We start from the raw sequence: 12,706 nt of genomic DNA, 5'->3' as shown, positions 1-12,706 counted from the left end.
GTGACCCTTTTTGCACAAACTTTTTTTGACTCCTCACATGCGCCGCTGCTACTGTTTATTATCTCTCCTGTTAACGAGTCACTTTATTCCTAGTTATATGTACATATCTACCTCAATTATCTCGTACCTCGACTCGGTACTGGTATACAGCCAAGTTATCCTTACTCGTTGTGTATTTATTATTACTTGTATTATTATGTGTTATTACTTTTCTACGATTGATCGACTTTCTTTCTCTCTGCATTGTTGGGAAGGGACTGTAAGGAAGCATTTCACCGTTGGTCTACACCTGTTGTTTAAAAGCATGTGACGAATACAATTTTATTTGATCATTTAAGCCCAATAATTAAAGTTACGATTGTCATATTATTAACAAATCTTCATGCAAAGCTGAGTTTGTAACAATTTATGAAATTAGAATACAACTTTGTGTACTGTTTTATGCAAGTTAGATACTTAATATTCTAATTTGTCAGTACGTGAATGAAAAGAATACAGCATGTTAAGCCCATTAATTAAAAGTAAGGTTGTCATATTGTTAACATATATTGATGAGTAAGGTGCCGCCAGCGTTGTAGTACTCGAGTCCGGTCTCGAGACACTCAATATGGTCTTGTCTCGGTGTTGGATACATTTGTACTCGGTTTTGACTCGGTCTCAGACAGAGAGGTCTGGCTGAGACCAGCAGAGTAAAACAACTTTTATTGATATTTTGAGAGTGAAAATCGGACAAAAAAGCCTCATAAAAAGCATAGGAAAACATATACTTTTTCATGCAGGGTGCCTTTCCTTTGCTGGTCGTTTGGGAACTTCTGGGAAAAATTTGAGTTATACCCACTTCTCCAGGCACCACTACACCACTGCATAGGGCCGATGGAAAGAAAGCAGTCACACACAGCATGATGTTAGAGCACCACTACATAGGGCTGATGGAAAGACAGCAGTCACACACAGCATGATGTTAAAGCACCACTACACCACTGCATAGGGCTGATGGAAAGACAGCAGTCACACACAGCATGATGTTAAAGCACCACTACACCACTGCATAGGGCTGATGGAAAGACAGCAGTCACACACAGCATGATGTTAGAGCACCACTACATAGGGCTGATGGAAAGACAGCAGTCACACACAGCATGATGTTAAAGCACCACTACATAGGGCTGATGGAAAGACAGCAGTCACACACAGCATGATGTTAGAGCACCACTACATAGGGCTGATGGAAAGACAGCAGTCACACACAGCATGATGTTAGAGCACCACTACACCACTACATAGGGCTGATGGAAAGACAGCAGTCACACACAGCATGATGTTAGAGCACCACTACATAGGGCTGATGGAAAGACAGCAGTCACACACAGCATGATGTTAAAGCACCACTACATAGGGCTGATGGAAAGACAGCAGTCACACACAGCATGATGTTAGAGCACCACTACATAGGGCTGATGGAAAGACAGCAGTCACACACAGCATGATGTTAGAGCACCACTACATAGGGCTGATGGAAAGACAGCAGTCACACACAGCATGATGTTAGAGCACCACTACATAGGGCTGATGGAAAGACAGCAGTCACACACAGCATGATGTTAGAGCACCACTACATAGGGCTGATGGAAAGACAGCAGTCACACACAGCATGATGTTAGAGCACCGCTACACCACTACATAGGGCTGATGGAAAGACAGCAGTCACACACAGCATGATGTTAGAGCACCACCACATAGGGCTGATGGAAAGACAGCAGTCACACACAGCATGATGTTAAAGCACCACTACACCACTGCATAGGGCTGATGGAAAGACACCAGTCACACACAGCATGACGTTAGAGCACCACTACACCACTACATAGGGCTGATGGAAAGACAGCAGTCACACACAGCATGATGTTAAAGCACCACTACACCACTACATAGGGCTGATGGAAAGACAGCAGTCACACACAGCATGATGTTAGAGCACCACTGCATAGGGCTGATGGAAAGACAGCAGTCACACACAGCATGATGTTAAAGCACCACTGCATAGGGCTGATGGAAAGACAGCAGTCACACACAGCATGATGTTAGAGCACCACTACACCACTACATAGGGCTGATGGAAAGACAGCAGTCACACACAGCATGACGTTAGAGCACCACTACACCACTACATAGGGCTGATGGAAAGACAGCAGTCACACACAGCATGATGTTAAAGCACCACTACACCACTACATAGGGCTGATGGAAAGACAGCAGTCACACACAGCATGATGTTAAAGCACCACTGCATAGGGCTGATGGAAAGACAGCAGTCACACACAGCATGATGTTAGAGCACCACTACACCACTACATAGGGCTGATGGAAAGACAGCAGTCACACACAGCATGATGCTTTAGGATAAGCAGTCCATAAACCTTGACATAATAAGCCAGTAGGTCCCAATCATAAGAATACAAAAACACAACTATTAAGCATTTCCCAATCAAAATGTACCACTATAACTTCACATAAAAAAAATTAAAAAAAACATTTCATGTTTAGCACACAAAGTAACCGGTGACCTAAAGTTTAAAGTCGAACTGACAGCCTTTTAACTCATTTGCAGATATGAAACCAACAGACAATCATAAAATATCAGTCAAAAATATCAAATTCACAGTTTATGCTACAAAACCAACTTTATAAGAGGTTTTAAAAATAGGTTATATTTTAGTCAGAGTTCCAAGACACACACTAAGACATTGTTGGCAGTATAGATGGATGCAGTTCAATGCATGATTCATATAATTCACTCGTACATTTCTTGGTAGTCCCAAAAATATGTACCAGCTGACCTGGTACCTGCCTGCATTCAGGATGCACTGTTTCAGTTTCAATGACTCAATATTCTGGACAAAAAACTGACGAATGTAACTAAGGCTGGGAATGTCAATACAATCAAACTAGCAAGAGCAATGATCACAGGTCAGTCATAACATGGCTAATAGGCTAGCATATCTATTTATGTAGCAAGATGAAAACACAGAGCCTAACATTAGCTAGCTGCTAGGAGGATGTCATGCCATTGGAGGAGTGGGTGAGTGACTGACTTTTTCCCCTCATATTGTTTTTTTGGTGGCTACACACAGCTAGAGATACAGATGTAATTTGGTTAGCTAGCAAGAACTTAAATGACTGTTATCCAGTGAGCGTACAGTATCTCTTGCATTTTCAAATTCACTATCTACTCCGTTTCAGAGCACTCTTGTCTGAGTGTGCCAGAGTGCAGAATAACTGATGAATTTACGAATGCGTAACACCCTCTGTATATGACCGGTGTCAGTTAACGTATACAAAAAAAGTAATAGTTAGTCAAGACAGCTCTAGATAACATGTAAACAGCCTAACCAGCTCTGCTACTGTCACACCCTGACCTTAGTATTCTTTGTTTTCCTTGTTATTTTGGTTAGGTCAGGGTGTGACATGGGTGATGTATGTGTTTTTGTCTTGTCTAGGGGTTTTGTATGTTTATGGGGCTGTTCCTTTCTAGGTATATTGTATGTCTATAGTTGCATAGATTGGTTCTCAATTAGAGGCAGCTGTCTATCGTTGTCTCTGATTGGGAACCATATTTAGGCAGCCATATTCTGTGGGTACTTTGTGGGTGATTGTTTCCGTGTCTGTGTTTGTTTCACCACACGGTACTGTTTCGTTTTTTTTTTCACGGTTCGTTTATTGTTTTGTACTGTTTCGGTTTATTCATTAAAATCCACTATGGACACTTACCACACTGTATTTTGGTCCGATCCCTGCTACACCTCTTTTTCAGACGAAGAGGAGGAATTCAGCCGTGACGGCTACAGTGAAAATGTTGTTCTCTCATTTGTCTAGAAGCAGCTAGCAAGCTGGCCAACTTTAGCCAGTTAGCTCGGGTGCTTGGTTGGGACGAGCATGCATTGGTAGGCAAGCTGCAGAAGGACGAGGAGGCTACAATTCCCCATTGTTTATCAGTTCAATTTTGACGGCCAAGTAGCTGAAAAAGTTTGAGAAGGTTTATCTAATGTTCCTTCATTAGATTTAAGCTCATCTTGCTCTGGCTAGCATTAGTTGTTGATCTTGTTGTTGTTGATGTTCATAACTGAGGGAGAGGGAGCCCACCTTTTTCATAGTTGTTTGATCAATAGGACTGTAAAGATCCCAAATGTAAGAGGACTCCTGTGGTGTTTACATATTTGCAGTAATCCATTCAGGTGTATTTGTTGTAATGATCTAAAGTCACGCTGTTCCAACTGCCTGTAAAAACACAGTGTATGTGGCAAACGGCCTGTTTGTATAAAACACTGATATAATACGCATTCTGACTGAGTGATAGGAAACTTGGCTGCCCGCTGCAAATGGAGGACACACAGAACCACCCTCCGCTCGCTGCTCCTAATCTGCAGCTATTTTGCAGTGAGAATGTGCGGGGGTATTTGCCAACATCTATGTCGGCATATTAAAACACGTCATTTTTTTCTTCTAATCACGAGTATCATCCGATCCGACAATCGACTGTCAATTTACAGATACGATTACGAATACGTGTATGACCATGTCGGCACACCACTAGTAATATATTACAGTCATGTTGTATTCAGTGGCCCAACTGAGTGCCAAATAATGCACCCATCACTGTGCCCGTGCTGCCTGCATTCACACAGACACCACACAACCCACACGCACAGCATCCTCACACCGCACACACACACAGCCTAACGCAGACACAGAAACACACTTCTAAGCATCCCCACACACTCACACAGCACCCTCACCAACACACACACATATCACACATAGCATAACACAGACACACACACAGTCTAACACACAGACACACACTTCTCACTAAGTCTGAAGTCTAGTAACATAGCTTCCTTCTAAGATAGGCCTACACCTGAGATGGGTTAAATTGTAATGTTATTTTTGGTGTTGATGAGTTACTCTGGTGATGGGAGGATAAACTGCACCGTTTCCAGAAAATCATTTGCCTGTGTAACGGATGTGAAACGGCTAGCTTAGTTAGCGGTGCGCGCTAAATAGCGTTTCAATCGGTGACGTCACTTGCTCTGAGACCTTGAAGTAGTTGTTCCCCTTGAGCGATGGGTAACGATGCTTCGTGGGTGACTGTTGTTGATGTGTGCAGAAGGTCCCTGGTTCGCGCCCAGGTATGGGCGAGGGGATGGTCTAAAGTTATACTGTTACACCTGTTAGCACACTGCACAGAAATATAGACGGGACACATTTGAAATTCGCTGGTATTTATCTATGTTTTTATCGATTGGAGGGCTGTAGCCACAGAATTCTGGTAGGTTTTACTAGAAAGAATAAAACTATCCATCACAAAATTCGCAGCTGGCACAGTACAGCCAATGCCACGCAGCGCTGCCTCCCGCCCGGCTCGTTGCCTCGGCGATTGGCACTCCCACACAGCTAGCGTTTATTTTTTATTATTCACAATACAAAAATCAACTTACATTGCTACATCAAACATGTCTAGCAAACCAAACACAGGTATTAACAATGCTCAAACATACAAAAAATATAAATACAATACAAAAAATAAACAATTTAAGTGCAATTATATTCACTCTGAAAATATCTTATAATGATTAATGAAGATGTTATTCTTGTTGTTATTCACTAGGGTTAGTGTTTTAATAAGATAATTAAATTCAATCAGAAAAATGTGTAATTTTGGTATAGAATTTTGGAATTTTTGTTTGTGTATAAAGTATTTGGCAACAAGAATGTTAATTTTTTTTATCATTTCAGTGGGTTTTGTTATCATTGCAATAGTAACATATTATATATTTTAGGTTAAAATTATAGGCAGTGTTCATAATGGTAAATAAGTACTTTGCAAGGTTTTCCCAAAATTCGGACACAAATTTACATTCAAAGAACAAGTGAGACAGATTCTCACCTTCTTTTTCACAGAAAACGCAGATATCATCAATAGCCACAAATTTGGACATCATAGAATTAAATGGATATATCTTATGCAAAATGTTGAAGTGCACTTCCTTAACTTTGTTATACAGTATTTGTAAGGTCTTAACCATGCATTTTTCCAGACAATGTCAGAAATAAGCATGTTCCAGAAAAACTTTCCTCTCTGTGTAAGTTGGTTTTGTGAATTAAGAATTTGTCTTATATATTTATTACAACAAGATTTCTCAAGTAAGCCCACGCCTTCCAATCTGAGTTCTGGATAAACTTTGTGATCATTCCCAAAATTAAGATGACTTTTCATAAGTGTAGATAGACCACTGGGAACGGCTTTGACCACAGAAATAAACTCTCTGAAAGGTCTTGGAAACTCTTTCAATGTTATAAATTGTTCATATGTGAGAATATTACCCTTGTTGTTGAAAATATCAAGGATAAAGTCAATATTCCTCTCATGCCAGCTGGGGTAGAACAATGACTTATTCCTTACAGTTATGTCTGCATTATTCAACAAAAGAGCTTTATGAGGAGAAAAATTGTGCAGGAAACATATTTTCAAGGTCAGTAAAGCTTGTTGGTGAAACCTAGCCAATTTAGCAGGTAATCTTTCAGGAATATAATTACATTTCAGTAAAAATGTCAGACCTCCCAATTTATTAAACACATTATTTGGAATGAAATACCATATTGAATCAGTATCGAGCAAACATTTTTTCAACCAGTTTATCTTGAAAGTGTTATTTATGTCAACAAAGTCCAACACTTCTAGACCGCCTTCAGCTCTTTGGTAAGAAAGGACATATTTTTTTAGTTTGTGAGGCTTATTTTTCCAGATGAAGTCAAGAAAGGTCTTATTGATCTCTTTACAAGTAGCTGGATTTACACATAACGATAATGAGCGGTACACAAAAGGAGACAGTCCCTCTGCCTTGGACAGAAGTACTCTCCCAAGTATCGAAAGATCTCTTTGTAGCCAATTCTTAAATATATTTTTTGTTCTCTTAATTTTAGGAGAGAAATTCAAATGTTGTCTGACTAAGCTGTTTTTTGACAGATGTATTCCTAAATATTTAACACAGTCCTTTACAGCAATATTTTCTTTGTCATCAGAGTCAAATAAACATTTCACATTTAGAAACATTCAGTTTTAATCCTGATGCAATAGAAAATGCAGTTATAGCTTTAAGGGTATGTGCGACCTGGTCTTTGTTTCTTAAGAAAAGAGTAGTATCATCACCCAGTTGGGAAATTTTAATTTCTTTGTTAAAAATTGTTAAGCCATACAAATTTGCATCATTCAGAATATCTAGAGATAGAAGTTCCACAACCAAAATGAATAAAAATGGCGAAATTGGGCATCCCTGTCGTACACTTCTGTTGATACTAAATCTTTTGGAAGTATTAAGGTTTAGTAGCACAGAACTATTTATATCTTTGTAAAACATGCAAATTACTTTAATAAAATGTTCACCAAATCCACAAAGTTTAAGAGACCTAAAGAGAAATTCATGTTCAATTGTGTCAAAGTCTTTACAGAAGTCCAGAAATAGGACAACCGCATCTGAGTCAATTGCATCTGAATAATCTACAAGGTCCAAGACTAAACGAATGTTAGAGTTTATGTGACGGCCCTTCATAAATCCTGTTCGAGTCTCATTCATAATGGTCTCTATTCCTTTCTTTAATCTTTTGGCATAAAGCAGAGCAATCAATTTGTAATCAGTATTTAATAAAGTAATTGGTCTCCAATTGTCAATGAGAGAAGGGTCTTTATCAGGCTTCGGAATCAGTGAAATAAGGCCCTGTTTCATAGTGGAGACCATTTCCCCTTTTTTAATGCAATCTTGAAACATATTGAAAATCGGGTCTTCTAGTAACTCCCAAAACTGTCTATAGAATTCAACTGACAGGCCATCAGGGCCAGGTGATTTCCCTTTTTTCATTGAATTCAGAGCCTCTTTAATTTCTCCAATTGACACAGGTGAATCGCAAACTGAGTGGAAATCATCCTCAATTACAGGGACACAATTGTGAATGTGGCAAATGTAACTTTCACAACCAACTTACTGAAATTGAGAGTTGTAAAGGTTTTCATAAAAGGAATTGACAAATGATGATATTGTAATGGGATCTTTGCATAAAACATTGTTAATTTTGAGTGCAGTTATAGATTTTGTTTTGTAGTTTCTCTTTTCAAGTGCAAAAAAGTAACTAGTGTTTTTTTTCCCCCTCTTCAATCCATTTGGCTCTTGACCTTACAAAGGCGCCCTTTGCCACACAGCTAGCAAGCTTTGCCACACAGCTTTTTTTTTTTTTTTACAGTTAAGAGACATTTAATCAAGAACTATCATAAAAAGTGCAATTTTTTGGTCCCAATTATTTTTTTAAATATTTTTTTAAATAAAAAATATTTTGTCAAATAGTTGTCCAATGTCAATAGTTTACCATTTATTTATTTAATCAAACTGAACAGAAAAGTGTTGTATAATACACCGAAAGACAGAATATATCTTCTTTTTTTTAAAGTAATGAAAATAAAGTTCTCTACTTGGCAAAAATGTGCCTGTAAAAAGACCCCATTTTGTTTTACTGTTGATAATTGGGTCCTTTACAGGAATGTTGAAGGATAGACAGAAGATGAGATGTTATATTGATAAATGACTTCAAAACCAAAAATGAACGTTGATATTTACAGGTCACACAAATACATATCACATGGGCTTCCTCGAAAATAATTTGGGCTTTAAAAAATAAAATGCTGATCAAATATCATTCTTTATATTACACTGTTGCTTATAGCTAAAACCACATTCAAATAGTGCAAGTTATGGAGTTTGTTTATTTATTGTTTATTTATGAGAAAAAGTGTTCAAATCTAATGGTACCAATTTAAAGGAAATTAGTTTTTTTTATTTTTATATAAAAATAAAATACTTGATAAAAGCCTTTATTGTTTTGAAAGAAGTGACTTTGATTGAGGATGTTCATCAGAAGCTGTGCCATTTGTCAATTAAAAATAGCTTGCCCCCCCAAAAAAAATCGTAACAATTTTGTGTGTAAGTGTTTTAGTAATGATTGTCAATTCAAAACCCTTGAAACTGGCACCATCGCAACAAAGTGGTACCAAAAAAACAAAAACAAAAGCCCCAGTTTGTCATCTCAGCTCTAGTGAAAGGCCGGCACGGATTCAGATGGAATGGCCGCCATTATGTCCTGTTCCAGATCCTTACATATCTGCCTCCCAGGTGTAGGTCTTCATATTCTTCAGGTGACGGACTCTGCCGGTGTACTCCTCTCCGCTGGCTGGTGTGAATCCAACACTCTTGGTGAGGTGGAACTGCCATCCCTGTTCGAAGGCCAGGTCTGTCTGCTTGGCGTCGGGGATCTCCACGCCGTTCTTCAGGAGCTGGATGCTGATGTCAGGGGGGTGGAAGCCACTCACGTGACAGATCAGGGTGTTCTTATCGCCAAAGTTGCCAGGGTTACGGCTGTACACCTGCACCTTGGGGTGAGATTCTTTGGCCTCCACAGCGCTGTAAATGAGCCCAAGTACAACGATTGTCAGAATAGACTTCATATTTGGTGTAATTCGGAATTATTCGTACTCAAATAAAATAGAGAATGGAAAGATCCGTCTGCCTTTGCCTGGCTGTGGAAATAACCTAACTCAAGCTAGCGCCTCTCATGAACGACACATTACGTATGGGTGACGACACATGCATTTGGACCAATCCCTGACAACCCATAAACCGAAACGTAACTACAAAGCTACCTTGTAACCTGGTATGTTTTCTTTCATTTCTGAATGACAGAAGCGAAGAAAAAGCGGGTTCGCTTATATTTCAGTCAAACGATGCCTTATGACCGTGAAACACCTTCAGAACTGTCCCATACTTGTTGGCAATACAATGTCACATCCGGTCTTTTTCTCATAGGTTGACGAATACCCATCGCAAAGAGCAAACGTGAACACACCTATTTCGTGGGTTTCACTAAAAGGGCTGTCCCACAGATATGAACGTTCTTAGCACGGCACTTGCTTTACATCTGGGCTCGCGTAAATATCACAACGTACACTATCGGGATTTTTAGACATGGCTAACAACTGTCACATTGTTTTCAAATGATTTATTATGTATTTTGTTTGACGATCACATTATTGATATTTAGTGAAAGCAGATTTGTTAACAGCATTTTTTGTTGTAGAATTCACGCATAGCTTCCATTGTTTATCCCGTCACCTACCATCCTACCGTACTGCAGTTGTATCACACTGCTAGATAAATAGCCAGGGGAAATTCGGCTGTGCCTGCTAGCTAGCATACAGCTAGCATACAGCTAGCATACAGCTAGCATACAGCTAGCATACAGCTAGCATACAGCTAGCATACAGCTAGCATACAGCTAGCATACAGACTCAGGTGTTGTAAGGAAACAGCTATGGAGCCAGGCCACCCTGGAACTCTAGCATTGTTATAGTTCGGTAGTTGGCTGTTGTGATATCGGAGAGGAGATAGCTAGCCACATGGAATTTGACCAGGTATCTGAAGATGTGTCTGTCTGTGTGTGTTGTGTGCACATTCACATGTTGGTCTGTCTGTCGGTCTGTAAGTTGCCCAGAAGGCAGAATAACAGAGCAGAGTCAGTTTGAAGCATTTTGAGGGCACATTCAACTAATAAACATAAAATCAAATTTAAAATCACAACACACACAGTAAAATATAAAATAATGGAGATAAAAGAAAACAAAAATAATGAAGGAAATTAAATCAAGGAACATAAAATAGACAGCAGCAATGTAAAAGTAAAAATAGCATTTTTTACCAGCTGCATTAAGTAGTGCAGTGCATCTCCTCTTCATGGACTGCACCAGATCTGCCAGTTCTTGCTGTGAGATGTTACCCAACTCTTCTGCCAAGGCACCTGCAAGTTCCAAGACATTTCTGGAGGGAATGGCCCTAGCCCTCACCCTCCAATCCAACAGGTCCCAGATGTGCTCAATGGGATTGATATCCAGGCTCTTCGCTGGCCATGGCAGAACACTAACATTCCTGTCTTGCAGGAAATCACGCACAGAACGAGCAGTATGGCATTGTCATGTCAGGATGAGCCTGCAGGAAGGGTACCACATGAGGGAGGAGGATGTCTTCCCTGTAACGCACAGTGTTGAGATTGCCTGCAATGACAACAAGCTCAGTCCGATGATGCTGTGGCACACCGCCCAAATCGATCCCGCTCCAGAGTACAGGCCTCGGTATAACTCTCATTCCTTTGACGATAAACGTGAATCCTATAATCACCCCTGGTGAGACAAAACTGCGACTTGTCAGTGAAGTGCCCTTTTTTGCCAGTCCTGTCTGGTCCAGTGACGGTGGGTTTGTGCCCATAGGCAACGTTGTTGCCAGTGATGTCTGGTGAGGACCTGCCTTACGACAGGTCTACAAGCCCTCAGTCCAGCCTCTCTCAGCCTATTGCAGACAGTCTGAGCATTGATGGAGGGATTGTGCTTTCCTGGTGTAACTCGGGCAGTTGTTGCCATCCTGTACCTGTCCCGCAGATGTGATGTTCGGATGTACCGATCCTGTGCAGTTGTTGTTACACGCGGTCTGCTACTGTGAGGACGATCAACTGTCCGTCCTGTCTCCCTGTACCACTGTCTTAGGCGTCTCACAGTACGGACATGGACATTTATTGCCCTGGCTACATCTGATCTGCACAGAATCTCAAACCATGTACTTGAATGAAATCTCAACCGACGACTTGACGTCACGACAACTAGAAGACGTCAGTGCGACTTGCGGGCAATGGGTTGAGAACAATAATAAATCACTGGCTCAACAACAATGACAAAACCTTCTACAAAGACATTTCCTGTGGCCGGATATGGACTCATATGATATCCTGAGATATGTGACATCCTATTTTCTCTAATGTTTAAAAATACTGACTGTATACATTTTATATCTGTGTTTTCTCCGCACATTCAAGATAGGAAGTTATATTGAGTCCAGATATGTATATAAGGGCACAAGGCGAGACCCAAATGCAGACACAGGAGGCAGATGGTAGAGCTCCGATATTTATTATAACAAAGGGAGTAGGCAAAGGTGGGTCGGGGACAGGCGAGAGTTCATAAACCAGGTCAGAGTCCAAACAGTACCAGACAATAGGCAGTTTCGAGGTCAGACCAGGCAGGGGTCAGAAGCCAGATCCGAGTCCAAAACAGTACAAGGGGATGGGCAGGCTGGTAGTCAGAACAGGCAGGCGGGTTCAGAGTCAGGATAGGCAAGGGTCAAAACCAAGAGGACTAGAAACAAACAGAGACTGGGACAAATAGGAGCAAGGAAAAACCACTGGTTGACTTGGCAAACAAGACGAACTGGCACAGAGAGACAGGAAACACAGGGATATATACACCGGGGATAATAAGCGACACCTGGAGGGATGGAGACAATCACAAGGACAGGTGAACCAGATCAGGGTGTGACAATGTATCTCTTGGCTGAGGTCCATATCCGGATTTTGACATGCTTTTTAATATGCTGAAAATAAGGACGAGATTTCAGCATATGTTCAATAATTTGACAAATATTAACCTCTAAAAGTCTAAGCATTTATTTGACAGAATATTTAATTTGGCCTTTACTGCTATAGGCCATATAAACGCATTGGATAACACGTTCATAAATATCAAAAGAGATAAATAATAAATAATAAGGAATAAAGTTTAAGGGGG

At 40.3% G+C, this 12,706-nt stretch overlaps 1 protein-coding gene across 1 annotated transcript; it reads right to left on the bottom strand.

Moving 5' to 3' along the window:
* Positions 1-8,396: 8,396 nt before the first annotated feature.
* Positions 8,397-9,637, bottom strand: LOC109874006 (beta-2-microglobulin-like). The gene has a single exon (XM_020465741.2). The coding sequence runs from the start codon at positions 9,545-9,547 to the stop codon at positions 9,197-9,199; it is 351 nt and encodes a 116-aa protein (XP_020321330.1). The 5' UTR covers positions 9,548-9,637; the 3' UTR covers positions 8,397-9,196.
* Positions 9,638-12,706: the final 3,069 nt, after the last annotated feature.

This window comes from Oncorhynchus kisutch, linkage group LG29 (assembly GCF_002021735.2).
Source record: "Oncorhynchus kisutch isolate 150728-3 linkage group LG29, Okis_V2, whole genome shotgun sequence".
In the NCBI taxonomy this organism is placed as follows: Eukaryota; Metazoa; Chordata; class Actinopteri; order Salmoniformes; family Salmonidae; genus Oncorhynchus; species Oncorhynchus kisutch.
Note: the sequence above shows the minus strand (reverse complement) of the source record. Positions and strands in the feature narration are given on the sequence as shown.

Excerpts from the sequence above, each read along its gene's own strand:
- LOC109874006 (XM_020465741.2), bottom strand. The coding sequence starts at position 9,547 with ATGAAGTCTATTCTGACAATCGTTGTACTTGGGCTCATTTACAGCGCT.